Source organism: Stegastes partitus, unplaced genomic scaffold (genome assembly GCF_000690725.1).
Source record: "Stegastes partitus isolate 25-593 unplaced genomic scaffold, Stegastes_partitus-1.0.2 Scaffold47, whole genome shotgun sequence".
In the NCBI taxonomy this organism is placed as follows: Eukaryota; Metazoa; Chordata; class Actinopteri; family Pomacentridae; genus Stegastes; species Stegastes partitus.
In genome coordinates, this window is record NW_007577778.1 from 280844 (window position 1) to 307444 (window position 26601).

The following is a 26601-nucleotide window of genomic DNA, read 5'->3' on the forward strand; positions in this document are numbered from 1 at the left end:
TATATGTGTGTGTATATACACACACACAATATTCATGTAATTTCCTGTAAAAAGTCCTGTACAACAAATAAACACACAGCTTACATGTTGGTGGCTCTATAAGGCTGTACTGTTATCTGACTGACTGCAGCAGAAACATCCATCTCCTCTTCCTCAATTCAATAAATAACATGAAACATCACTGAGAGATTCCCAGGGCCACTTTGAATGAAGCTGAAGCTTTCAGTTTACATCTACACGCCTTAAAGACAGGTCGCCATTGAATGGTGTATTAGTCAGTTTACCAGAATACATGTTATTGTACACAAGGCACAATCAGCATGCAACAACATCAGCACAAGTCTATGGAAGCAAACTGGAGCAGCTTGTTAAGAGCCGATCGTCACCACAGCTGAACCCTTACTGTGGACGTGAAGATACCACTGAATATAGCATTGATATATTTTCCTTTGAAAACCACCCATCAGTGTTATGTAGTTTGAACTCCTCTCTGGTACGCTGAAGGTGACTTGAAGTTTTACGCTGTATTGAACTTTATATCAAAGATTGCCATGATGCAGAAGTGCCGTACAGAAGCCTCCCACTCACCTGATCTGCTAACTTAGTTAACATTTACCTGACTTTATGGACTCAGTTGCTAGTTGCAATACTTTTTTTAATGCAGCAAGGTGTTGATTTAGTAAACTAGAATCCCATTTAGAGGAAAACAAATGATAAAGCATGGAGATGTTTTACAGCAGTTGGTTTCAGAGATGGTGACAGCCACATTTCAAACTCAAGACTTCAAAATGGCAGTCCACAAAGCAATGTCTGAAGTCATGGTTACGTCCATCTTTGATATATTTTCTATGGTCAAATCCTGGTTGAAGAACATATGTCAGAATTATGACACTATAAGGGAAACGTTAACGTGGTGGCTGCCTTTCTTCACCTGCTTCACTGTTCTTTAACTCATTTATACTTCTGATAACACCATGACAACACTGGGATTCTCCCTTCGTTATCATAGTCATCCCATGATTACTATCACAGAGTTTAATGGACAGCCTTCATACCAGTACTAAGGACCAATTCTGAAAAACAAATAAACCTTCATGAAGTCAGTCTCTGTGCAGGTCAGTTTTTTAAATATTAGACACATTCATTTTTTACACTAATGTGTAAATCCTGGTGCTAATCGTCTTCTCTGAGATGTGTGTGTTCTGCCACATAATCAGAATAAATCGAACCACATAAACCGAAATAGATGGTTTCCAAATTCAGTGGTAATTCAACATTTCAACATTAAGCATTGAGAAGCAGTGACAGTAAACTCTAAGGTGTTACGTTAGTGCTCTAATGTTGTTCCATAGATTTCCTTGTGATATGACAGAGCTGTAAAGACTTGCTCCTCAGGCTCTGGGGATTAATCATGTGGACTGCTGTCCACAGCGAGCTACACAGACATGATCAAATAACATCAATAGTCAGCTCTTTAAATGACTTGTTATCATAAAGTAAGAGAGTCACTGTGAGGCGCTCTAAGTGTCCGGCGTACAGTGGAGTGAGCTCTTGGCAGACGCTAGTATCTACAATTTGAAATGTGATGTCTCCAGTCCATCTGAGAAAGGCTTCACGTGCACACAATTACACTTCACTAGATTTCATAAGGCGCCTGAAGTCAAAGCTGCTTCTTTTTTAGCCATCGGGGACAAAAAGCCCATGAAGAACTAAAACGACAGAAAATAATCAGTAGAGGTCAGTGTCTCGGTGTCTGGCTGTCACACAACAATAGATTCTCTTAAACATAACAACCACCAGCTCTATAAATAGTCTTTTTTTTTTTTACATACAGGTCTGATTCAGACATGAATCCCTCAGTTTGCTTGGCCCTCTGGAACATCCAGCTCAAGTCAAAGCTACAGAAAACTATGGCAAGCCGTTTTTACATTCATGTGTTTCTCACTACAGATATCGGCATCTAAGTTATGACGAGCTGTAATTCCACTTTTAGATATCTACAGTTTAATTCTGAATAGACATAATTCTTGTTCAAGATATCTTTATTTTCCCTTAATTCAACAACAACTGCACACTGTCCTTTTTAAAACCATGAATGAAGTCTGAGTAGATCAGAATGACGTAGTAAGTAGCTGGTCAAAATGTAATTACAGATATGAATTAGACTTTTGACATTGCAGATATCTGTAATCAGGACAGAAGCGACGACGAGTGCAACGGTTTTGATCTTCAGACATACTTTGGTACTTCAACTGCAACCTCATATGACAGCCGTTTCATCGGCATGTCAGAGCAGCCTGAGGCACAAGTTCTACTAAATTTGGACCACGAGCCTCTAATGAACAAAGCTCTCGTCATCCACAAACTCTCTTCTGATGAGCTCTTCACAGCGGTGTCTAATGATCTTTCACGCCACAGCGTCTGCCATCACTTCTGCTGGCACTGTTGAGATGCTTTGCTGGACCGACATGTAATGGGAAGCCTCAGATGAACAATTAGCATAGTCATAATTGACATTTGTGCAGCTATCATTCTGATTAGTCCCAACTGAATTACAGAGATATCCAACTGTGGGTTTGACTGGCCAGAATGACGTTACTGATATCTGGAATAAAAACTCGTCACAGTGTATCTACGACGAGTCAACACAATGTTGTCAATATCAGCTATTAAATGTTAAAATGGCTTGCCATAGAAATGCTGTTTAATCACCAATACGCAGTACCTAAAATTCCAACATGTGGTTCTTTACTGTCCCTGCTTAATCTCCAGATTAATATAAAGCACGAGCAAAGCTATGAGGTCAGCTTGAAGTTAAAATCTATGTGAAGGGCGGGACTGTGGTCACCTTCAGGTGTTTCTCTTTCTTTTAAGAACTCAACAATGATTTCATTTATGGCGCTGAGTCTACACTAAGCCCTAAAGTCTTAACAATCCAGGCTCTTGTACTACTCCTTTAGTCTAGTCCAGCATCAGGCTAATCCTGAATACATGAACCTGATGTTGATGGCATTAGGAATAACTACATCCTCATATCAGAAAACTGTTCACTCAGGAGTCAGAATCAGAGGTGTGGATAAATGTACTTTTCCTCATAGCTGGTAGCTTTTCTTGTCACCAACGGATCTTGTTGGCCGAGCAAAACCAAAACAAAATAAATCCAACTAAGTATGGTTAGTGTATAAAAACCTAATGTCTTCTTCCTCCATTCCATAGGGTTCTACTGCCGTCCTCATATTCGTGTAGTAAAAACTACAGATGTTTTAGGAAGATACTGAACCTCTTTTTCTGAGATGGACAAACATGTTATTGGTTTTGGTCTTTAGAAGAGACTTTAAGACAGTAACTAAAATACAGAACGTCACCAGACTTACAATTTAAAGCCTTCCTTACCTTTCAAAGAATAAAAATTAAGTGGGGAATTTTTTGTTTTTGTTTTTTTTATTGTATCAGTTTAAAATATACATAATGCAATGAGTTTAAAAGTAATGGATTCTGCAAGTAAATTTTCCACCACAAGTGATATAACATAAACTCTCCCCAGGTTGCCAAAACCCAAACCCAAAGTCTCCCCCAAAATGAGTGAGGACAGAACGGTGGCGCTCTCAGTGCTATAGACCTGCCGGGACTTTTGAATTAAGGGAGCCTCAATCATACTTTGACTTATTATTTTTCCTAGAATGACTTTCATGCAATATTTTAAGTTCCAAATATCTAGTACATTGTCTCCCTTTAGTCATTTATCTAATGCATTATTAGAAGATAAACACAAAAATTGCACAAAGAAAGCAAGGTGCTCCAGCAACTATTTTTTCAACAATGTCACCTGTTTACGGGGATTCTTCCTTTAAATTAAATGTTGTATAAGTCATCCACGTTGTCTTCTCGTACATCAGTTCAGAGACCTGGTGACAAGCAGCTGTTAAAGTAATAGCTGGGTCCAGTTGTTAAAGAGGGAGTAATGCAGCTGCAGGGCAGACGGAGTTCCCCTTACTTGACCTCGTCAGAGGGACTCGTAGGTCTGGGACCAGGCAGCAGCGGTACAGGAGATGTGGCTTCAATGAGGGCAGGGTTCAGGATGATTGGCAGGGACATAGGCGGGACTCCCACCTGCAGGGGAGAGGCGAGGGGCTGCAGGATGAGGGGGGACTGGCTCAAAGGTGTGGGAGCCTGGGTAGGAGATCCTGTTAACGGCACCGGCATGGGAGGAACCGAGGGCGGGATCGGAGACGACCGGTCTGATCCTACAAAACAAAACAACAGAAAAATGAATGTAGCTCAGTCACTGCTCCACTAGTCAGTTTTACAATAGGACACAACTGGGAGACTGGGCTTGATTGTTCTTTCACATCAGTTCAGAAGTTTAATAAACACAGACTGTAGGCTGGTCTGCATCGGCTTTGTTTAAATGTGATGGATATGATATGTGACAATGCAGCATTTACTGTAGAACTGTGCTGAGGAAGATCATGAAATGTGGTTGAGAGTGCATCCATGATAGGACCAGGCGGGGGCGGCACAAGCCATCTCACCGACTTCGATGAAACTTGGCCAGTTTTAAAGGGTCCAACCAAAACCACTTCAGTCTAAGTTTAAGGAAATTTGGTCAAAAGCGGGGGGAGTTGGTCACCCCCTTGTTTTTCTTTTCTTTTCTTTTTTTTACAAAAATGACCAAATATCTATGGAGCCCGTCTGGTGACATCGATAAGACATAAAAATAACTAATTCCCACGCATTAGTAAATCATGGCCACGAGTTATTAATGTGTGGGAACGACATAGTTAAATTGTGGCCTTGCATTACTAATATGAAGAAACAAGAGAAGTTGTGGAGCAAATTTCACAGTGCGGTCATACCAGCTGTCGATTAAGGATAACGGGCGTACCTGCATGAAACATGGAGCATTTTGATTTCATTTCATTTTATTTTAACCTTGGAATGAAATACACCAATCCTGCCATCTCTTGCAATGAAACATCGTGTGATAATTATGTCGTTCCCACGCATTAATAACTCATGGCCACGATTTACTAATGTGTGGGAACGAGTTATTTTTATTTCTTATCGATATCACCTGATGGGCTCCGTAAAAATCACCTGAAAAACCGGTCAAAAGTATAAAGCTCTACTGCTATAAGAATTCAACTAAATCTTTTCATATTTTCAGTGAATGTTATCCTACCCAAGGACAATGTATTGTCAACGTTTCGTTCTCTACAACTAGTTGCTATCACACAAATCATGTCAGCCAAGACCGCCTCTCTCACCCAACAGTGAAAACTGTCAAAATACCCGAAGTTTAGGCCAAAATATCTCCAATGCCGGCGCTACTTCAAAAAACCGAGCATACCGTCTAAAAGGTGGGACTTCCTACGAACATTATCTGCAAAAAAGTCTTTTCACTCACTGAATTATTCTACAGGAGGACTGCAAACACGTCTCCCACCGCAGGTTACCCGCTTCAGTTTTTTTTCATTATAACGCGTTTATTCTGTAATTATGGCACAGCAACAGACAGAAAATGCCACAAAATGGTTGTACACCATAAATTTTATTGAAACAGAACCATTTTGAAAGCTTTTATTTGTCCTTAGCCATAAAAATAAGTATCAGCAGCTTAATAATGACCTCTATTACTGTATAAGTGAACTATGTAATGGGACTTACTCTTCACTAAGTGAAACCAGGAGTCATAGAACACTATTAAAATACTTACATTGTCTGTATTTGAATGTTAGAATGATTTTATAATAAAATTTGATTTTGTTCATCCAAAAAAAGGAATAATACATTTGCTTGAAACTTGTGCGCCTGATATTGCATCTTAAAACCGACAACTTTATCAAAACGACTTTGCTCTACTGAAAATGAATTGATTAGCTTGCGACTCAATGTTGGTTGCTTAATACGCCTGAAAAGGAGAAATGCGTTTGGCTGTAAAATAATCCCTGGAAATGACTTCCTGGCAAGCGCATACGCGTACGTCTTTGTAATTTGAGAGCTTGATTCCATCTTCCATAATAACTACAAACAGAACAAAATTTCACCCTAATAAAAATAGAAATTGATGCAAACGAATCAACTTGTTCTGTTTTCTGCTAAAAATCAGAGGACATGTATGAAGATTTGGCGATACTGAATTGGGGCTGAGGATATGTAATAGCCCAGATACATCAAGAGGTTGTGGAGATTCACAGGCTTTCTACAAAGAGACTGCTGATTGCCACAATGTGTGCACGTGCATGGATGATATTTTAAAGTGTTCCTCACCTGCACCGATCAGTTAGAGGCATATGATGCAGAGGTGAAAAGGTCTCTCGTTAAAAAACATCTCATTCTCTTTTGCTGTGCACTGTACTAGTGCGTGTGATGCATCGACTAGATATCCTGATTGTTCGCAGTGTTTTCCCTTGAATTCTTGCGTCAGTGATGTAAAGGTGTACTAAAGAGAACAACACAATCATGTGTGGCCTCTGAGAGAGAACTGATACTTGCTTGTGTCGGTTTCTTTGACAAAGAGGGTGAGAATATGGCTACTAACCTAAAGCATCGCGTTCTACTTGGAGTAAAATATTGTCCTTCAAGAAAGATCAATTGTTTTCTTTAATGTAGTTGTTTTATTTTAATTTTTTTTTTCTAAATACAATTTTATTTTAATAAAACAATTGATTAAACTAATGTATTGGTCAATCATTCAGCCCATGTTAGGACAACATTCACTGAAAATATAACAAAGTTTTGTTTGAATTCTTTTAGCAGTAGAGCTTTAGAGCATTATACTTTATAACCCATGGCTTTGATGGATCGTGGATGTACTCTTAACAGTAGTTTCTATACCTTATAAATAAGCAGTGTATGATTTAGAGCTGCACCCATTAGATTGACAGACTTAATAACTGCTTTGATGACTGATTAATAGGAGATGCCCTGATCCGATCTTAAAGAATTGGATCGGGGCGATCAAGGCCTTTTTTAACAGACTGGTATTAGCATGAATCTAAGTCCGATCCTTTGTTTACATCTGGTGACTTACAGGCAGAGCACACTTTTTGGCAGGGCGATAAAAATGCAAATTTTTAATAATTCCCTCAATCAATCCCTGGCAGCATTATCAATCAATAAATCATTAATGAATGACTCAAATTGAGTGCAGTGGACACTTGTCCTATGCTGATGTTACTGGGTCGCCTGTCTTTGGATTTGGTTTCAGCTGAATTATATTGTCCGACACAAATCCGTGTTTGTGCAAAGATTCACTGGAAGACAGGAAAGCTTTCGAGTTTTTACCGTTGGCACTGGCTGGTTGAAGCTCATGGGGTGATGCTGGCCTGCTGGAGGTCTGAGCCTCTGCTGGGACTGGGACAGGGGAGGGGGGCTGGGCAGGTGGTATGGACACCTGAGGGGATGGAGGCCGGCCTGCTGGGATTCCTGGCTGCACAGGCTCTGCAGGTACATTGGGTCCTGGATCTTGAAACAAAGATAATACACAAGAAATGTATCAAGCTTCTTATACTATAACAAACTAATATACACATGTTGTAACGGCATTAAGTGAAGCTTTGAACTTCTTCATCCAACTTCATGTTTTGTAAAACGTCCAGGGCTGTGTACCTTGTATGACCGTCTGTTTGAATAGCTCCTCCCTCAGGTTCGGCAGGAAGCAGACGATTCGTTCCCAGGTGATTTCCCACAGGTCTGAGTATCCTGTCTTGGAGTCAGCACTGTGGAAGATCCCTGCTGTGTCCATCACCAGCAGCATGTTCTTTAGAGACTCTGGGATTGCCTCCAACTACACACACAATACAGACAGTTCAGAGTTTTTGCACGAGATTCTGCAAACTCCTTTTTGTTCATTGTCGGCTGGTTTTGATCATTTTTAGATAACTTAAAGGATTACATACTTTTTTATGCATTAAAAACTAACTCTAACCCTTCTGATCTACACACTGATGAACCTTTGAGCCACTACATTGTTTCTATGCTTCAACTGTTCCAGTCTGAAATATTGTCAACTTGTCTTCATTCACCAGTGCTCGATCAGACAGGATTACGAGGCATAAATAAATATACTTTCCAAAGAGTGAATAAACACAGATGTTAGAGATTAAATAATGGGTTCACGGTCTGTTTCTATGGCTTATATAAACAGTGGTAAACTGATCCTGGCAATCGTCCACAAATTACTCAAAATGCTAAACCATTTATGACGTGGAAGGATTAGGGCATTGTCACCAACAGCTATGGCAACATTCACACATACTGTACATACTTGTCCAAGTTACACAAAGCAGCAGACAAAAGTAAGGCTATGGATAGGTGATTATTTGCTTTAGGCAGAAATAAATGATATCCACATGTAATTAAGGGTATCATGCATCAGTCGTGTATATGGTGCTGTGGAAAAGTGTCTTATGTTCATCCATTAAACAACATCAGAGTTGTTTCATAAAAACAATCTTCACACCAAATGTTAATTTAAGCTGGGTTTTCTCTTTCTTTACTGCATTCTGTATGAAGCTAACTAATAAATACTTTCTATGGACAACTGATAAGAAGACAGAGTTATTGAGAAAGGACTTTTGAGGATAGGAAACACTTTCACACTTGTCTTGTTAGCAAAGTTCCCTCTCATATATATCAAACAGTAGTATGCTTATTTGTTTATCTCAGTCACACATTTCCACTCTCTCATGTCAGGCTCATGAAGCACTCATTCATTTCATTTCATTCATTTTGTCCGAGCATTTTTCAGCCTATCCTTTTGAGCTTCTCATTCTTGGCAGATAGATTTTCTTTGGTTCAGTTTTGCAGCAAAGACACTTCAAAGTTCTGAATGTATTTGCTCTGTGGCAGCAAAACAAGCACCACAAACCTTTCGAAACCTCTGCAGGTTAAACTGGACTAGAAAAACACTGTTTAGGCTGACTCTGAAAGACTCTCTACAAATGGACTGATGTTGTCAACGAGCTGTTGTCTAATCATTGTGAATATGTGTTGACTCTCACGTCTGTAAAACCTGATTTCCAGAAAATATGTAATTCAGATTTTGGTTTTTATAGTGTTCATGACATTATTTTAAAGGCATCCTACTTTCCTTTTAATGTCAAAAACTGTATCAATTCAGCTTTAATCACATTACAATATTGCAAATTAGTACTATCACTGTTCTCACCAGTAAGTCACTAGATCCGGCATGCATGTACTTGTCCATGAAATCCAGAATGGTGAGCCAGAGGGCAGCAAAGGTTGGGAGGGACAACAGAGGAGAGAGGTGCTGGAGGAAAACCTGGAGGGGAAAAAAAAAAAATCCCACATCAGCCACAGTTGCTACCAGAAGCTCTGTTCCACCTCGATTGCTAGATATAGGAATGGAGGGACTCAACTTTATACAGTGTTAGGTACAGTTTCAATGGAGCATTCTAGTACAAGAACAGACCTATAACGTGCCCAGTTTCAACAAATGATGTATGTTAATATTGGGGGGCAATAAAAAAGCTATTACCCAAACTGCCTGCTGTAAATGTTTATTTGATTTTAAAGAGTTACTCTCTGGCTCATTGACCCACAGTTGTTGTAATTCTGCAGTGCAATATACAATCATAACCAAATTGGTGTACTCTCTTTAATTCATGACTATAGAAGTAACCAGGAACCCGTAGGCCAAAAGTAAGATCCATGTTGTGAAAAATGAAACAATTTCTATGCAGTTTGTTCTCTTATTACTGGGACTGTAATCATCACTTAAAGCGATCATGATTGTTTCTACAGGGAAGACAGTATTCAGAAAAGCATGATTGAAAATGTTTAAATCACAGTTTAATACCATACATCAACTACAATATAAATGACAGCTGGCGGTGAGTCCTATAGTGTGTGTTGCTTTGAACCTTGGACAGCAGCGTGCAGGCTCTCATTCTGGTCTCCTCCATTCCACCCACATCTGCTGGGCTGATGTTGTCAAGCAGTTTGGTCAGCAGAGGGAAAAGCACCTGCAAACACACATGTAAGCACTCATTTATGCAAACTACATCAGCTTGTTGGTGGAATATGTGAAAAATTACGGACTTTAAAATAAAACAGATGTAATCCAAGTCCTGAAACTTCAATGAAACAGCATTAAAAAAAAAAAGTTCCGTAACTGTACAATATTATTAGGACCTGTTCTGTATATGTTAGCAGACAGAGGATTTTATACTAAGTGCAGACATGTAGCTTATCCCCCTGCTTTAATACCTTGTTGAAGCAGGACTCCCACTCAGTTGCGTCAAGTGTCTGTAGATCGTGGACAAGCAGTGCCCTTTGGAGGTAGGTTAGCGCCTGCATGCGAACCTGTCGTCTGGCGTCACAGCACAGCCAAGCAATGCCTGTAGAGGACAAAAAAACACAATGAAGCAGACATGAGCTGTGATGCACTTATCTAAAAACTGTTTAATGGATACTCAAGCTCAGTACACATCTGATCGCAATTCTTAAAGAACATTCAAGGAAAACTTTCAAAGTGTGTGTCATACCTAATTTTTTTAATCACACAAATATTGTTATGGCCTTTGAACTTCTATAATGTTGTCCTTTATATTCAAAATCCCACTTGTACACACATTCATACACCAATGGTTGCCATGCAAGGTGTCTGCCTGCCACTGGGAGCAACTTCGGGTTCAGTGTCTTGCCCAAGGACACCTCGACTGTGGAGAGGCGGTGGATCGAACCACCAGCCTAGTACCTTAGAGGACAACCACTCCACCATTCAAAGATCTGATAAAGCCTCTTAATAAAATAGCAGGATATGTAGAGCTGGCAACTTAGAGAAAAATAGAGATATATTATATCTATATATCTATATTATTATAGATATAAAATAGCCTGGTTTTATAGTCGCAGTCATCAGTTTTATAAAGTACTGTAAATTCACGTGAACTGAGAATTACCACCTCGAGGTTGCATGCCTCAACCAACCGATCAAATTGCAGTTAACATCCACGTCTGTCCAGATTCATATATGTAGTAAAGACTTTGAGAGAATTTAATAAAAAGAACAGAGTGTAAGGCATTTTTGGTCAAAATGAAAGTCATCAATATATTGACATGTGCTTCCAGTTGCTTGTTCCCAGGAAGAATCATGCTTCCTTCACTTAAAAGCACTGGAAATAGAGAGAGAAAGAAAGAAAGAAAGAAAGAAAGAAAGAAAGAAAGAAAGAAAGAAAGCTACCAGTTCTAAAAAGCAGATGTTTCACAAACATCTTCAAACCTGGAGTCACCACAGTTTGGTGGTGCCCAAGATTTGTTTGAACAATTTTTTTTTTTTTTTTAAGTATTTGTACGACACTTTGTCATAATTAGTGTATAAAATCTTGAGTCATGCCCAAAAATATGTTTTGTAAAATCACACTGACCTTTGCGCCAAATCTAAAGAAACTGCCTCAAGAAATACCTGAGATATTACAGTCCTGACAATGGCCATCCATTCATGTAGCACTGTATGGGACTGCACCCTATTGTTTATCTACTGTATGCTGTGATGTTAGCCTACCTTGCAGCAGGGGGCACCAGCAGCTGGTCCACAGAGTTTGGGAGTCAGCCTCGATCTTCCTTCCCGAGGCCTCCAGATGGCGCTGCTCCTCTGCCCAGGAGCTGTAGATGCTGGCAGCCCGAGTGTGCAGGGTGTGCATCAGGTCTAACAGCTGCACCACCACAGACACCAGTGTTAACATTAACATACACTTTAATATGTACAAAGTGTATATCTGGGGTGATGACAAGGTCTAGTTCTAAAGTTCTTTGTGAATCTGTGTCTTTAAACTGATGCATTCAGGTAACCCTGTAGCTTTATTGGTATAAAACTGCCAAATGTACGGAACAACCAGAGCAGTTAATCAAATTTAAAACAAGACTTATTAACCAACATCTCTCTCACCCACATAATACTGTAAATACTGGATAAAAAGGTGTACAGGGTTTTTGTCTTGGAAGGATAGGAAAGGATTCCCAGCATTGTCGTTAATTAAGGGATGACGTTAATGTAATTATCTTTATTCCAGGTGCCATCCCGAAAAAAGTTGAAACTAACATGCTGATTTGCCAGCAGGACTAAAATTAAGGAGCAGCTTAGTTTGCAAGTAGCGTCAAAACTGGAACACTGACGACCATTTTGGGAAATTCACACATCAGGATGTTGTTGGGAGCAGGGGGTATCAGCCAGCTGGCTTTGTCCCAAATTTAAAAGTGCACCTCCCAAAGTTGTATTTTGTTCATTAAATATGTACAAAAATGTGCTGCCCCTGCTCCTAGTCTTTGTAAAAGGTTGGTCGCACCATGTTCTTTGCATATTTACCAAAACATGCAAAGAACATGGTGAGATCTAAATGACTGAGGTTAGTTGCCCAGAAGTCAAAGAAGTTTTTACTTTTACATAGTTAGTTTACATTAAGTGTGAAGAACAGTGGCATGGGAAAGAAAGTATTACACTTTAACTTTGCGTTCACATTTAAGCCACCACCATAGCAAAAACACAGGACGAATGGGATGATATCAGGAGGGCGTAATGTTAGGCTTGCAAACTGGCATGATTAAAGCAGCATGATAAAAGGCTACTTCACTCCACATAAGAGCCATTTCATTACAGTCCCAATATTAAGTTGAAAAAGTTTCCTTGAGGCCCAAAGCTGTGGTTCCCCAAAAACATCTTGATGCCACAATGCACTTAGCCTGGCTTGAAGGAATTTCAGTGCTGCAGTCAATTGCTCTCACACACTGATAAAACTGAAAAGAAACATTTGTGGGTAAAATAAGATGCATTTGGGAAAGCTGGGCTCAAATCAACATAAGGTAGAAGGGTAAAGAGGGAAGGTGTACTTACGTCCTGACTAACCTGTAATGACACCGTGTGGTAGCTGGCTGGGACACCCTCGTCCTCCTCATCATCACTGTGGGAACGTGATGGACGCTGGCTGGATGCTCGACTGCCGCCTCTTCTTGTGCTGCCTCCGCCGTCCTTTTCCCGGCCCCCTGCCTTCTTCCTTATTCGGGACTTGGAGGAGTCATACTTGTGGCTCTTCTTCTTGTCATGGTTCCGGTAACCTGAGGAAGAAAATGACAATAAAAGACATTTTATTTATCTAAAACCAGATGCAGAGTTCCTTTTAATCTCGTGGGTGTATTTAAAAAAGGGGAGGTGCACCAGTTTGGGAAGATTTGCAGATACAGGGCTTGCTGCAGGCATTTGCTTCGGTCATTTTGTTTCACTGGCAGCTGAATTACATTCTGCAGAGTTTTAAACTTTGAAATGCTTTAAAACCTATATATATACTGGAATATTGAAAATAAAAAGAAATTTCAACTAAATCTTTAGAACGACTGAAACAGACTGAATAATCCATCCATTATCTATACACCACTTTATTCTCTGTTGGGTCCTGGGAGGGCTGGAGTCTATCCCAGCTGACTCAGCGTGAAGGCTGGGGACACCCTGGACAGGTCACCACTCTATCACAGGGCTACACAACCAAGCACACTCCCATTCACACCTACAGACAATTTAGAATCACCAATTAACCTCAACATGTTTTTGGACCTTGTGGCAGGACGCCAGAAAACCCAGAGAGAACCCACGCCGCACGGGGAGAACATGCAAACCCCACACAGAAAGATCCCAGACCAAGATTTTTTTGCCAGTAACTTTTCACTTCATCGTGGTTTCTTGAGTGTTTAGTAAATGAACTATAAACAAAACATCCTATGAAATGTCACATGCACATCAATGTCTCACCTCCATTGAGGCTGGCCTCCACAAACACTCGTATGGCTCTAACACACAGTTCAAAGTTGTCAGGGGTGACGTGGGCGGCGTCGCGGACAATGAAAGAGAGCGTTTCCACACACTTGATGAGAGACTTGGTGTCATGTTGGCCCAGGTCCTGGCCCAGCGTCAGACTGTACTGGTTGACCAGTGGGTGAGTCAGCTGAGCTTTAGAGCTTACTAGAGGAGTCTTATTCATCTCCAGGTCATCTTTTCCAACCTTGAAAATAACACAAATCACAAGAGTAAGAACATGCATCACAACACGATCCTTTGCTTAGAACTACAATCTTTTACATTATATGCTGAAAAAAGACATTTGCATTGTACAGTTCTCTTTAATGTATTTCACTCTCAGATCAATCCGATCATTTATTGACTTTAACTGTATTTTTAAAGGTTCTAAACAAATCAAAGTTAGAGTACTCGGTTGGTTTGTGTCTGTTTTTATCCCAGTAAGGTTATAATATTATGGATATTTCTTTTTTTTGCCGAATAGATATTAAATTGTAGAGCAAATAGTGTGCAAAAAGTGTGATTTTGGGACACAAACTGTGTAGTAAGCGACTCTGTGATATTTTCAGAGGAATACTTGTGCTGAAATGGGGAAAAATCCTTTAATGAATCACTTCACACATCTCAAAGCACCGCTGCTTGTGTATGTCTAACTGCTAATGTGGCCGGTGAGTTCAGACTTCTGTCATGTTGAGAGTGATCCGGAAATGTTGCTAGGTCCAACCTAGTAACTGACTTTTATGGAAATGCAAGGTGTGCATTCAGACATGAAGCTGACACATTAAATTGCTGTCAGGTTCATGGAATGGAGTGCATGTCTGAAAGGGGTTTTCAATATACAGCACTTTTTGTTTTTGTGTGTGTGTGTGTGTGTGTGTGTGTGTGTCTACTTACCACGAGCCATCCACTGCTTGCTACATCCACATCAGTTGTGGAGCGAGGGATCCTAGTTTTGCTGTGATCAGTGTAGACCTCTGAGTCAGATGTGTAGCCACGGTCTAATGTCACTTCACTTGTATGATGAGACGACAGCTCACTATCTGACTGGGCACCTGAAGACACAAAGCCAACAAACATATTTAAAAAAAAATAAAAAATCCATTTATGTCATTTTTACACACTTAACTGTTTGTTGTTGTTGTTGTTGTTGTTTTTATAACTGGGCCTCACTACTATACATCGAAGAATAAAAAAATGAATGACAAATTTGAGAAAAACTCATAAAACAATTTAAAAAATCTGTGTTGATTCAAGAGGCTGTTTACTGGAAACTATAATAGACACTGTTTTGTTTCATCAGAAATGTCTCACAAAAAGCAGAAAGGGTCACATTTCAGATGTCTCCGAGTTGTGAACAGCTCCACCAAACAGTGATCCGCCCCCCCCAAAAAAAATCTTACAAATGGTTTCATGTTAATATATTTTGTAATAATCCAACATTTCAGCAAACATCTAATTTGGAGAAAAAGAACGAAAACTGAAAAATATTTGTTTATCAAAACTTGGTGGTAGAGCGGGTTTGTTTACCATTTGAAAAGATGGGCAGTTTGATCCTAGTAAATGAACCATCTAGTGAATCATGTGGCATTTGGGATAAAAAGAAAAAAAGGCCATAATTTACATCTCAAACCGCCGAGCAGTCATTTTTTACCCTTCTTAGAAAACCACCGCATTATGCTGCGCTCAATACGCCCTCCAGGCCTGGTTGCCTAGCAATGGCTATTGTTTGGACATCTTTTGAGAAGCATGCTACCATATCATGAGCTAGAGTTAGTTAGATTTGATAGATAGGCAAGATAAGTACATGGAGTGGCGAGAGGGCCGATAAAAGATAATAATTGCAGGCTTGCAGGGATGTTATATTGAGCTGGGAGCAGAATTAATGACTGAATGCTGGAATCATGCAGGTGGCTGGCTGTGCACAGGAGGGTAAAACTATAGCTGAACCACAGCGCCTCGGTAGCTCAACCGGATAAGACGGCGACCCACAAACAGGGGCTACAGTCCCTGATGCAGCGGTCGTGGGATCGACTCCCGACTACAGCCATTTGCTGCAGGTCTTTCCCCACTCTTCTCCCCCCTTTCCTGTCTCTCTCCACTGCTCTGAGAAATAAAGGCAGAAGCCAAAAAGAAAATTAAAGAAAAAACAAAACAGAACTATAGCTGAACCGAGTAGAACCTATAGAGTTCAGGAACTTGAGCCAAGCCGATCCAGAGTAGAAAGTTCTGGTAAGGCGAGCTGGTAGAGGAGACGGAGGGCTAGAGACAGAAATGATGAGCAGGAACAGCGACCTGGCAAAGTGGATGTGGCAGAGCTTTCAGGCAGGTAGCCTTTAGGAGTCTTGATTTCAAGATGGGATGTAAGTAGATATGCTCTGACCCCGACACACCTGTCTCTTCTATCCCATCTGCAGGCTTATGAAACAGCCTATTGCAAATGTAAAATGTATGACAAATGCTCCATTTCTTTATCACCTATAGCATAACTAAAACAACAGGTTATTATCCAAAATGTGTTCCTACATTTTACTTGATATTCTTCTTCTACATTCATTAAAAATTATTCAAAGATCATTTAATATATTTGACGTTTTGATCTGCACTGAGGTATCTTTTATGAGGCAAATTCTCCAGAAAATCCTGTGCTATGATCACCCTGTGTGCAAGGTCACAGCCAACCTGTCAGAAACCTCCCGTGAATGTTTCCACGTGTTTTTCTATGTTAGACATAAGGGGCAATGAGACGTTCTGCAGCAAATTAATGTGTAACCATGGCAGTGGAGCCGTCATATGGAAACCATGAACTGACATTTCAAAAGAACCATGTTTATGTTCTATATCAATAATCCCAAATTACCACTACTCACTGGTTTGGAACTTGAATGTAGTTGCTTTTGTAGTTCATTTTTTCTGCCAAATATCGAAATCTATATCAGTCGGGCCCTAATGGATACATTTCATTATCTTCTTTTCAGTGTTGGGGATAAAGCCCATTCTTGTTTTTCATTCTTTGCTTTGAACGTAGTCAACTACAAACTGTACATTGTTGTTGTTGCTAAAGCTCTAAATTTGAGTTTTTAGAAGGAATGTGTTAATTTCAAGAGTACAAGAGTAATTGTGTAGCTTTATCATCAGTGGTGTCAAACCCCGTGTCATGGAGGTTGTGTTTGAAGTGTAAAGAAATGTTGTGATGCTGAGAGAAATACTGAACCTGTGTCGTTGTCATTAGTAGTGGAGGAAAGTTGGAAGGAAGCAGGAGGTTTCACTCCAGCTCCAATACACTCCAGCAGGGAGAAGAGTGTGTACCAGTCATCTGTACAGTGGATGTTGGCTGCATTGGTCTTAAGCAGCTCATGAAGGCCATAGGCCACTTCCCTGCTGACCCGGCCCAATACGTGAGGTTTCATCATCAGCAGGAGACGCAGGGAGAGAAGAACCTGTGTGTGTACAGGCAGAGAGAAGATCAGAGTAAGGCGATCCAGCTGTAATTTTATTGGACTTGCTAAGTATATACTACATGCCCCAATTTTAATTTCACAATACATTTTTAAAAAGTAAGTTAAACAGTGAATTGGCTACACCAGATGGGCCAACAGCTGTGCTGTCACGACATATTAGGAAGGATGTTACATTTGAAATGTTACATTTGAAATGGCTTTGATCTACTTTTCCATGGGTAGTATAACTGTACTGATTTGGGGAGCTCTAAAGGATTGGTGACAGAAAATGTAAAAGGTTGTTTGACCTAAAATATTCTCACTGTCTGGTTTCTTTGTATTTTATAAAGTGCTGAATAACATGGTTTCAACCACAGCTGAGCTCAGTACCACCTGCCACAGTAAAACAACCTTGTACAGAAAATACTTTTGCATTCCCATTCTCTTATTTGTGTTTATTGCAATTCCCACAATCAGTCACAAGCATTACATATACTCTGTCAGTGAAAATGTATCAGTGTATAGTCTGTATGTGAAAAAGCCATACTGACTGGTCATACAGCAGCATTTTGTCAGAAATGTTTGTTGTACGGATGTAAATGAAATCCACTGCAACAGGCATGAATAAAACAAAGATTACAGCCCCCATCTTTAGAGGCAATGTGACCTTAAAAAAAAAAAAAGATTGTATTTGGACAATAACTCTTAAACAGAAAGTGAACGTTCTCCTCAAGAAAAATACAAAAAAAAAACCACATGGATGTGGACAAACACCATTAAGCAATTTGGATTTAGGCTGACCTTTCAGCATGCCATCTAGACAGAACAGCTGTAGTCTAAATTGTCACTGAAAACACTCTTTTCAGATGCAATTTGATGTGAATTTTTCAACAAAGTTACTTTTGCAATGTTGAATGCAATCTTTTTAAAAAATGAACCCAGATTTTTTCCTATGCTTGTTGAAATCTGACTTTTTTACCTTTTATATCTAACTCCAAGGACAGTTTGCTGACCTGAGATGATCATTTTAGCCTGTAACATCCCATCAGATGTGTTGAGATGTTGGTCCCTGTGTGTACCTGAGAACTAATGTCTTCTCGTCGTAGCAGGCGGATAGCGAGTCGAAGGAGTCCCACCACAGCTCTCTCCACCAAGAAGCAGCTCTCAGTAGCATGAACACAAAGGTGGCAGAGGTGGTCACGCACTGTCTGCCACACACAGGCCACACGGTCTCTGCACACACAGAGAAAGAGACATTTTTTGTGCTAAGAATGACAATTAACAGCACAAATAACTGTTTGGTATTATTGCATTATTGAAGATTCTCCCTCCTACCGGTTCTCCAGAACAATACGGAGCAACATCTCCAAGCAGAAGGCAGCATCCTCTTCATCATAAGTCTCTTCATCTGGGGTGACTGATATCAGAGCCTGAGGAGGAGAATCTACTTAATCTGGGTTGTTTTTGTTGAACCATGATGTAAACGGCATTTAATGGAAGCATTTTTCGAAACTAGTCAACAATCCCTTTAAGCAAAAAATTCTCCTAAGACAGTTCAAATAATCAATCACACAGTAGACAGTTATGGGTTAAAAACACACTATGCTGGTAAAAATCCTAACCTTCATTAGCTCCTGTAGAGACTCCAGTTGTAGGAATTTACTCTCTGTGATCAGCTTTTCTGGGTCACATTTCTAGAACGAGAAAAACAGAGAAGTCCATTATATTGACACAAACAAAATGCATTAAACAAGCAAGTTCAGTTTTCACACCTGGTCTAAGTTGAAAAACTAAAAAAATGCATAGGACAAGGCATTATGGAAACAATGGAGTCATTACAACGAACAATAAAAGCCTTCACTACCTGTGTTTAAAAAAAAAAAAAAAAACATAACATAACAATATGGAAGAGATCACACAGCAAGAAACCTGCTGTCACAGATACATGTCATAAAATACTGTTTAATTTGAAATGTATTTATTCAAAAAATAATAATTTCATCATAAATTATAATGATAATCACAAATCACAATTTCAGACGGTGTTAAGGCACTACGCTGTGTGTGTGTGTGTGTTCAGTACCTTTATGCAGAGAATAGCAGCCTGCTTGGCTTCTTGGTTTTCTGTGGATGGCCCTCTAAGTCCTGACTGCTCGGCTCCACTCAGCGTCAGCCAGTTGACAAAACTCAAAACTGCTGACTCGCCACTGACAAGGATCAAAGGAAGATAAATTTAACATTTACTCTTGACCCTCTTGTTCAGGGCTGTTGAAAGACATGTATTTGTTTTAATTCAAAAAGCTGGTCACGTCATCTAAAAATACAGGAATACTGAAAAAATGAAAAACTGTGAAAGGAACATAGCTGAAGTGATGTGTGGAGCAGAGTTTAGCAATACCGGGAAAAATATCATCCTGCAAGAACTGTTAGTGTTTCATATAGATACTGTATATATTGAGACAGTGAATGACATTTGTGCATACCGATTTGAAGGGGTTTCCTCTCGTTGAAGAGAAATTTTCCCATTTGGCTCCACAAAGTCCTCCACCTGAGGCAACATACAGTGTAGAGCAATGAACAGTAGGTGGCAGCAGAATTCTTACAAACAGAAATTACAATCTACAGACTTTTTTGTTTTAAGCTATTTTTTTTTAGCTTTATTAGATAGAACAGAGAGAGAGAGAGACAGGAAAATGTGGGGAGAAGAATGGGGGAAGGACCTGCAGGGCCATGAGCGGGATTCGAACCCATGACTGCTGCGTCGGGGACTACAGCCCCTGTACGTGGGACGCCAGCTCAACCAGGTGAGCCATAGCTATTCACAGACTATATCTTCAGGGTTTTCACAATGCTGACATTGTCCGATCAGTGACAGAAGGGAAAGGGCTAGTGAGTGTGTGAGTGTTTAGAGTTTAGAAATGGAGTCCTGACCTCAACCATGGGTTTAGGCAGGAGCTCGGCTCTGAACAGCTGCAGCATGGAGTCCATAATGTTCTTCCAGCCCTCCCTCAGGATGTTGCCATGCCGATGGGCGAGGTCAAACACTGTCTTGGCGGCTGTCTGTGCCTTACTGTTGCTGCCAAAAACTGTAGGAAGGTTTTCCACAGACTGCAGGGGGAGAGGACACACCAACATTCAGACATACCAACGGAGTTATCATACAGTCATCCAAAACATTATTAGACCACCCTTGTTTTCTTCAATTTCTAGTTCATTTTAATGCCTGGTACCACTAAAGGTATATTACCCAAAGAGTATAATGAACACGTCAAAAAATGCAGATGATTACATAATACTTTATGTCCTATTAGACATGCTTAAGCTTAATTGTATTCCCTGTAGGATATATAAGAGGCCATTTCATATCACAAGCAGCACTGCACATGAAAAGGCCTAGAGCGGTTTCCTGCTTACATTCAAGCTGTAGCACAACTCAGAAGTTGTCAGCTCTCACATGATGCCTAAAACAAAAGAATTATGTGAAACCACAAAGGCAGCCATCTTGGCACTGCCAGAAATTGGCATGAGTGAGAGACAGGTAGCGAAAAAACTGAAGATCTCCAAGACAGCCGTTCATTACACGAAGAAAAAACAAGCCCAACATGGTCCTAACAAATTACTAGCTAGTCGCGGCAGGAAACGTCTTTCTACCCCACGACATGACCGCGCACTCATCCGTTCCTGTGTCAGGAATCGTCATCAGACCTCCAGGGACCTTAAAAATGAGTGGGCACTGTGAAGAAATGTGACTTATTTGGCAAGGACAGTCGAAACTGACTTCTTGAAGCTGGTCTGAAGTCACACAGGGCACAGAAGAAGCCCTTCATCAACCAAAGGCAGAGGAAAGTCTGGTTGCTCTTTGCTGGAGACTACAAGGATTGCACTGTTGATGATTGGGCTAAGGTTGTCTTCTGTGATGAACCCAATTTTCAGTTGATGCCCACTCCAGCCAACTTACTGGTTAGTGGGAAGCCTGGAGAAGCCTACAAACCAGACTGTCTTGCCCCTACAGTAAAACATGGGGGTGGATCAGTGACCATCTGGGCTTGTTTCAGTATGGGTGGAACAGGGCAAATGAAACTGTGTGAAGGGCAAATGAACCAGATCATGTACAGGGCTACTCTAGAAAACAGTCTTCTTCCATCAGCTGGAAAACTCTTTCCTGCCTCCAATGACTGGATTTTCCAACAAGACAATGCCCTTTGCCACACGGCAAGGTCAGTTAAAGCCTGGATGGAGAACCAGAACATTAGAACCATGCCTTGGCCTGCTCAATCACCAGATCTAAATCCAACTGAAAACCTGTGGAAAATCATCAAATACAAAATGGAGAACCACAAGCCCTGCTGTGACAGCAGAACAATGTCAGAAGCTGGTGGAGAGCATGCCAAGACACATGACTGCAGTCATCAGAAATGATGACTATGCAATCAAGTACTAACTCCTGTGCGTATCATGTGACTAAAACAGACAGAAAAGAAAACATGGAATGACTAAAAGCACTGTTTTTGGCAGTACAATGCTACATAGCTACTGATGTAAGAACTTAAGTGATTTTGGTTATTATCAAGAAAACCATGGAAAATGTCTTGATATCAGCTCTTAAATGAAATTCTTAGAAGCTATTTTTGATGTTATTATTGTATTTGTTCAAACAAATGTACTTTTAGTTGTACCAGGCATTAAAATGAACAAGAAATTGAAGAAAACAAAGGTGGTCTAATATATTAGGAAAAAAACATTAAATAAAAAGGCATGAAACAGTGATTTCTATGTGTTATAAAATACTGATGAATTCATTAGTGACAACTAAACAAATTGAACATTCAAACACTGTATTCTGAAATTCAATAATACATTTCTATTTTACTGAAACAAAAGGGTGCCATTAAGTAACAAGAAATGTTCCTTTTCTGTGCAACAATCCATTTTCTCTTACAACACAAAGCCTAAAAATACAATGGGATGGACCTGTGCTTGGTCCACTTCTCTTCGCAATAAACACCCAAAATGCAGTTTTCTTACAAGTAGACAACCAGAATATCTAGACCTGCCCATATCTTAAAATGGATGATATCACCCCAGATTCACTTCAATCTCTCTGACCAAACTCTCGGTAATGCCATCTGGTCTTTCTTGATGGCTTTACCACCTAGTAAAGTGGATAATAAAATCTGCTCAAAATCTGATTATTGATATTCACGAGCAACTACTTTTCAAAGAGCATGTTGCATATGTTCCTTGGTTATGCTGCTTCACACTACATAACATCAGCTCCTATATCGCAGCAGGGCTACCACCATTATAGGAACAATCTTCGCAAGTGTTCCAAAACATCGCAGGAGATTTGGTCCTCAACTATCCAAAGGTAGCTCCCTTCACTACACCTTTTATTCATGCTTACCTGCTCATTAACAAGTCATTAATGTTTGCTCCAGAGGAAATAAATTGCTACTAACACATGCATCTGAATTCTGTCACTAAGGATTCTCGTTTACTCACGTTCACTTGTAGATCGCCTATAAGTGAACAACTCATCCAGGTCTGTATTCACGTAGATGTGGATCTTTCTTTGTGTAGTTTTTTGTTTCTTTTTTTGTTTGTCTTATTATGGTATATTGTTACCATTATCAGATTTTTTGGAAATAGGTGTTCAAAAAAATCTAAGCAAATCAATGAACTATTCTAAGCTTGGGGTAGTAACAATATTGCCTAATGTGTTTTTTAGTTGTGAAGGATGGGATCCAATTAGCACAACATGATGCTGTGGAGGTTGTTTTTTTCTGACAGGGCCTCACCTCACTGCTCAGGGTGGTAAACTTGCAGAGGGAGATGATCAAATTGTCGAAAACATCACTGAAGCCATAGTGAGCTGCTATCATTGCACATTTCCTACAAAGACAGAAACACAGATGATGATACATGATAAAATCTCACAAATATACAAAATCATAAATTATTGCATTCCAGAGAATTTCAGAACACTAGGTCTGGTAAATACACTTCAATCCATTTCACTCAACCTAAATCTTAGTTCTCAGGTTTAAATTATAACTAAACTCATCATAATAAGAAAGTCCAACTATTCAAAACAGCCATTTGTGAATATAACATTATGGATGTTTTAACAAATGCTTAGGAATATATGATTTAGTAAAAAAACAACAAAGTTTTGATTTCAAAGTTCTGTCAAGACCAATCACAAAATAGGAAGTGAAGGTTGTTTCACACTGTGTGGCTATACTTTTAAATCCTCATTTAAAATGCCTCCCTGTTCCATCATCTGATTTGCTGACTACTCTGAAGTTATGTACCTGAAGCCCGTGATTGCCTTCTGGATGATGTTGTCGTCAAGGCTTTTGTCAAAGACATAGGAGAGGGCAGCGATGGTGGGACCCCAAGTCATAGTGAACAAGTCGTGGTCGTAGCTGCCGGGTGGCAGGTAGAGGAAGAGACCTTCAGGTGTGGCGCCACGGTGCAGCAATACACTCCATACATAGTTCTCTTTCACTAATCCTATCTGCTCATCTGGCATTACGATCTCCTCATTCCTACAGAGAAAAAAAACATGTTAAATGGTAAATGGTCAGCAATGGAAGGACTCGCCTAACTTTAGTGGTTTAAAATTGCCACAAGTTTAAATCAGGAACAATCTAATCAAAGAAAATAAATAAGATTATGAATCTGACCAGACATCTGATGCCAGCTTTTAGTACTTAACAGTAGAGTTAAAATGATTAGTTGATTAATGCATAGCTAGACCCTCTCTTGATATTGATAAAATCCAAACAAAACACATCTCTGTTCATCAAAATTACATATTCATATATGTAGTATTTATCCAAGAAAATAAATCTGGTGAACTTAAAATGCCTAAAATGTAACTCTACATATTGGCTACATTTATGATCTGCTTAACGATCCACAGATCCGTAACTATGTGTGGAACTGTGAATATGTAAATTGTTCCCTGCCAAGGTCTCCATCTATCCCTCTGTTTCTGCTGCTTGCCTGCAGCTTACGTATACTCTGCTCAAGCATGGTAAATGTACTTTATACTACATAAAGTCGAGTTGTGCTGTTGGAATGATTCTGTCACACACATTCAAAGTAGAAAATGAGTCTGAACAATATTAATAATTCCATTCGTAGGATTCCTTAGTTTCTTAGGTTGTTACAAATGAAAGATCACTGGTACACTACAGTTTCAAAGGTGTATGGCTCAGCCAAGCCACTGACCTCTTATTTATCCTTATGTCAACTTATGTTATGAAATGTCTTCCAGCATAAAAAAAGACCACATGGACACAATAATAAGGTTAAAACCAGATGGTCACTGGAGGGGATCATCAGGACTGTTTTTATCTTAGAGGCTATGTTTCTCAGGATAAAAGAAACACTGACTAATGAGAGCCACGCGAGTTCCGTGCTGTTCTGGCAGCTTACTTGATAGCATTGTAGATGTCCTCCAACATATCCTGGTCAAAGTCTTTGTTTCCATTCACTCCTTTTAGATTTTTCTTGAATTGCTGTTTGGGGGGGTGGAAAAAACAACACAGTTCAGCCTTTGATTCCTGACGGAAACCATTTTAAAAGTATCACATGAGAAATTACCCATTTTTTTTCTGCTCTCTGCCATCAAAAATGCTTCTCAACACCGAGGCTTAGCTCAGGCACACAAGCCTCTGGCTTTAAGTGCTTTGTTGACTGAGCATCAAGCCAGCAACTGAAAGGGCCTTGAGTGGAAATACACTTGTTATGTGTCACTTAATATGCTTCAGTTAGATCGTTAGAAAAACAGGGATTAGAACCAAGAACCTCCTGTAAATAAACACAACCAACCGGCGATGACTGACAGCCTCAAGGCTCGCTTTTAATGCCTAGACTCGACAAGGTTTCTCCTACTTGCGGTATGATGAGGGGAAACGGGAGCTTCTCTGCAGGGACACAAAGAAATAAACACCGACACAAAGGGCCAGAGAGAGCAGGAGGGTCAGGCCTCCTATTTTTTATGCTCCTATCGCTGGCACGCTGCCTCTAACACAGTCACTCACCATCAGAGCAGCTCTAGGAGCAGCAGCTGACAACAATATGTTTTGCTTAATGGACAAAATGAACATCATACCACTGACCGAACCTGTACCTCACTCAAAACATGTCATGGCACTGACAAAGAAGAGTATCTGATTTACACACACTGATGCTGGGCATAGTTTTCCCATTTCAAAAATAACCCTGCTGCCAACACATGCTGTGGTGAATACTACACATTGCAAACTGCTAAGTAAGTAAAGTGCTAGGCGCCACTTTTATTGGCCCTCTCCAAGCTATTGTGTGGAAGCCTCTGCCTGTTGTCTGAGCTCGGAGGTCAACGAGCCTTCTTCACCAAACCACAACTGACCTTTTGTGGATGTGTGGGGATAATTTAAACATACAACAGCAGCTGTACGGTGCGGTATGACTTGACTCAAGAAAGATCAAATCTGCCGTGTGTACATATAAGAGAGTGAGACAGACAAAAAGAGAAAGCAAGTGGTTGCTATTGTTTGTCAGTAAGAGTGGCCCACCCACTGCTCACAAGCTGCCCCAGAGACTCTGTTTAGTCCTCAGCAGCTGTCAATCAAAGACAGAAAAACACAGACAGCCGATAAAGCAAGAGACAGACGGAAACCCCACCTCCTCCCCTGCCCCCAGCCGCCTGTTTAGGATGAGTTCACTTCTCAGACAGACCACCACTGGCTACAGCTGTTGGCAGTGGGCTTTCTGAGCCGCCAAGCTGCACCAGTGCAAATGCTAGCACACTCAGAGGAATGTCACACCATCAGACACAAATGCTGGCATGTTCCAGTGGGAGAAAAAATATATATGAACACAATGCAGTTCTTTTCCCTATTCAACTACATCAAACAGTGGGGAAGATGACTCCATGCGAGCCTATTCCTCACACTGGAGCACATTGATTCAACTGCTTCTCAAAGTTCAGAGTTCTCATTACTATGGCACATAGAAATGTCCAACTTTTATATGGAACAATGAAACTAAGAATTAAGACAATGAGACAGTTCTGCTTTTTAGTAACAGGGAGGAAGACTCGTGATAGATGGGCCACAACACAATGCAACTGATTTGAATGGAATTTCAATCATGATGTCGCAGTACTGACTGGCAAACAACATTTGAAACACTGATGGCTCCTCCTAAAAGCAAACACATGGGGATATTAGACAAAGCACTTAACTGTTGTTAAAGTTTTAATGTAGTCTTATTGTTTTCATAATCTAAACTATCTTTAATCTATACAATTTTATTATGAAACGTTATAGCTGTCCACAACTTGCAATTTGTATACTTTCC

The 26601-nt window shown here is 40.1% G+C and overlaps 1 protein-coding gene across 2 annotated transcripts in view; it reads right to left on the reverse strand.

Annotated features, from left to right (window-relative positions):
- Nucleotides 1-226: 226 nt before the first annotated feature.
- gbf1 (golgi brefeldin A resistant guanine nucleotide exchange factor 1) overlaps nucleotides 227-26601 on the reverse strand; it is a 90883-nt gene continuing 64508 nt past the window's right edge. The window contains exons 21-40 of one of the 2 annotated variants that reach the window (XM_008306801.1): nucleotides 24694-24776; nucleotides 23562-23798; nucleotides 23046-23139; nucleotides 20179-20355; nucleotides 19731-19795; nucleotides 19331-19454; nucleotides 18870-18941; nucleotides 18583-18677; nucleotides 18327-18480; nucleotides 17022-17247; nucleotides 14705-14862; nucleotides 13766-14015; nucleotides 12869-13077; nucleotides 11531-11681; nucleotides 10234-10364; nucleotides 9888-9989; nucleotides 9173-9286; nucleotides 7612-7789; nucleotides 7288-7467; nucleotides 227-4244 (exon numbers count right to left, since the gene is read on the reverse strand). In XM_008306801.1, the coding sequence (XP_008305023.1) occupies nucleotides 3991-4244; nucleotides 7288-7467; nucleotides 7612-7789; nucleotides 9173-9286; nucleotides 9888-9989; nucleotides 10234-10364; nucleotides 11531-11681; nucleotides 12869-13077; nucleotides 13766-14015; nucleotides 14705-14862; nucleotides 17022-17247; nucleotides 18327-18480; nucleotides 18583-18677; nucleotides 18870-18941; nucleotides 19331-19454; nucleotides 19731-19795; nucleotides 20179-20355; nucleotides 23046-23139; nucleotides 23562-23798; nucleotides 24694-24776 (3054 nt within the window). In that variant the 3' untranslated portion in view covers nucleotides 227-3990. Of the gene's footprint in view, nucleotides 4245-7287; nucleotides 7468-7611; nucleotides 7790-9172; nucleotides 9287-9887; nucleotides 9990-10233; nucleotides 10365-11530; nucleotides 11682-12856; nucleotides 13078-13765; nucleotides 14016-14704; nucleotides 14863-17021; nucleotides 17248-18326; nucleotides 18481-18582; nucleotides 18678-18869; nucleotides 18942-19330; nucleotides 19455-19730; nucleotides 19796-20178; nucleotides 20356-23045; nucleotides 23140-23561; nucleotides 23799-24693; nucleotides 24777-26601 lie in introns of both variants that reach the window. The other variant, XM_008306800.1, reaches the window with a different exon arrangement.